Here is a 2,295-nt window from a genome sequence, read left to right on the forward strand (position 1 = left end):
CAATGGAGGACTGTTCCTCTTTCCCCACATCCTTGCCAGCATCTGCTGTCACCTGGATTTTTNATCTTAGCCATTCTGACTGGTGTATTTCTTTTTTTTTTTTTAATTATTTATTTACTTTATATCCTGCTCACAGGTTCTCCTCCCTCCTCTCCTCCCAGTCCCTCCTTCTCACCTCCTCTCACCCCACCCAACCACTGCTCCTGCCCCTTGTCCTCAGAAAACGGATGGCCTCTCATGGGTATCAACCTGCCCTGGCATATCAAGTTGCAGTAAGACTAGGCACCTCTTCTATGGAGTTTGGGCAGATGAGCTAGCAAAGAAAGGGAAAAGGTATCTGGACAAACTACCGCAAGAGCAGAAAACTGAAGTTGTTTGAGCAATATAATCTAAATGAAATAAAGTATACTACTAAGCCAACAATAATTGTAATGATGAAAAGGGAAAAAAGTAAGCAGTGAAGGTAAAATTTAACGAAGAATAAAACAATGATTCTGGTGAATCTTTCACAGTTCAGAATAATGTCAATTCTTTCTTATGAAGAGTTTTCTAAACACCATTTCGCTCTGGGAATGGACTTCACTTTACTTACTGCCACTTGGTATCAAGGCAACAGCATCATGCCTGCTAGTAAAATGNACCATTGGGCTACATCCGTGCTATTTTAATAATAGAAACTAAGTATTAAATCCTAATGGCATGCAAGTTAATTGCTTCAGACATTATAATTGTNAGTTTACTTAATACTCCTTANTAGATATCACTTAGTACTTAATAGATAATCACTATTTTTATAGATGACTAAGCCAAGGCAACACTGGGACTGGTCATGACCATGGCATACAGGAGCCCAGGGTTTGAGCTGAGTCCCATGCTTATAACCAGAACATCATGTACTAAGCTGTCATTTTTCTGAAAGAAGTCCTCATGAGTGAATTTGAGTAAACCATTGATCTGAGCAGTGTGCCATGTTACCTTGCTTTTATTTTACATATCAGCTAGATAACAATGGCTGCAGCACACAAGAAGCGAACATCACTGAGCTCCAATCAAATAAAAGACATCACAGGGTTCAGCTTTTCCATGTGAATGCAACTGTTACAGAAGAAGGGACAGGTATGTGGGTAATCAAAGAATATAGAAGATGATGCTGTGAAAACTGACACCTTTTCACATCTAGATGGTGGTTCAAAGGATGCAGAAATCAAGCAACTCTCTAACCAACTTAGGCTTTCAAGGTTGTCACTAATTTCTTCTTCAGGATTGGAGTTCAGTGGATATGGAACAACTAAAATTGAAAGAATCACAAGCAAGCTCATATTTCTGAAGGCAGATTCACATTTCAGACACGGGATTCCATTCTTTGTGAAAGTAAGGTGTTTTTGGTTCATACCTGGTTAAGCTGTAGAGTGGTACTTCAAAACCAAAGCCATTCTGCTAGATATTAGGCATGTCTGACATCATTGATTGCAACACAAGAAGTGCAGCTTAGTGGTGGAGTGTATATTTCCCATGCCCAAGTGTATGAGTTCAATTCCCAGAACTAAACTGAAGACTTAGGTTATCTGGAAGCTCCAAATATAAAACATAGGCTACAAAGTTTTCATTTATAGCTACTGTTCCTGAAAACCTTATGAAAGTGTCACTGTGTCAATGGTGAAGCAGCATATGATAGATACTCATAACAGATACATGCTCTCCATCAGCCTCTGCACCCTCACAAGTTGTACTTGTGATATTGACAGAGCATCTGCTTCCTGTACTTTACACAAAGGAATCAATAATGGTTTCTTATGAATAATAAGAAAGTAGAAAGCATCTATAAAGCATCTGTTATGGCATTAAGAATATGATTACTTCAGCCTTCATACTTTCACAGAACCGATAGTGCTGCTGGCATAGATTTTCTTGAACCAATTTTTGCATGTGCTGAATTTGTTGGTTCATCTTTGGAATCTTCGTATAACACTGAAACAGTGTTTTCGCTTACATTCTTTGTCATATTTCCATGCCTAGACTATACTTTTCTTCCTTGTTCAACTTAGGTCCGCCTAGTGGATATCAAGGGAGACCCTATCCCAAATGCACAAGTCTTCATCAAAACACAAGAAGTTGGCTATACCTGTGCTACTACCACTGATCAGCATGGCCTGGCAAAGTTCTCCATAGACACTGNTGGCTTCTCAGGCTCTTCCCTCCATATCAAAGTAAGTCAGAAATGAGGAGGACAAAAGACACAAGGCAAGGCTTCGCAACAGCTTGAACTCAATGATGTGTAGCCTAATGAAAAAAAAA

At 39.3% G+C, this 2,295-nt stretch overlaps 1 protein-coding gene across 1 annotated transcript in view; it reads left to right on the forward strand.

The window, feature by feature from the left end:
* Nucleotides 1-2,295, forward strand: part of LOC110295777 (murinoglobulin-1) — a 363,481-nt gene that overhangs the window by 18,673 nt on the left and 342,513 nt on the right. The window contains exons 9-11 of the mRNA XM_029478259.1: nt 999-1,116; nt 1,262-1,371; nt 2,046-2,219. Of these exons, the coding sequence (XP_029334119.1) occupies nt 999-1,116; nt 1,262-1,371; nt 2,046-2,219 (402 nt within the window). The remainder of the gene's footprint in view (nt 1-998; nt 1,117-1,261; nt 1,372-2,045; nt 2,220-2,295) is intronic.

This window comes from Mus caroli, chromosome 6 (assembly GCF_900094665.2).
Source record: "Mus caroli chromosome 6, CAROLI_EIJ_v1.1, whole genome shotgun sequence".
NCBI lineage: Eukaryota > Metazoa > Chordata > Mammalia > Rodentia > Muridae > Mus > Mus caroli.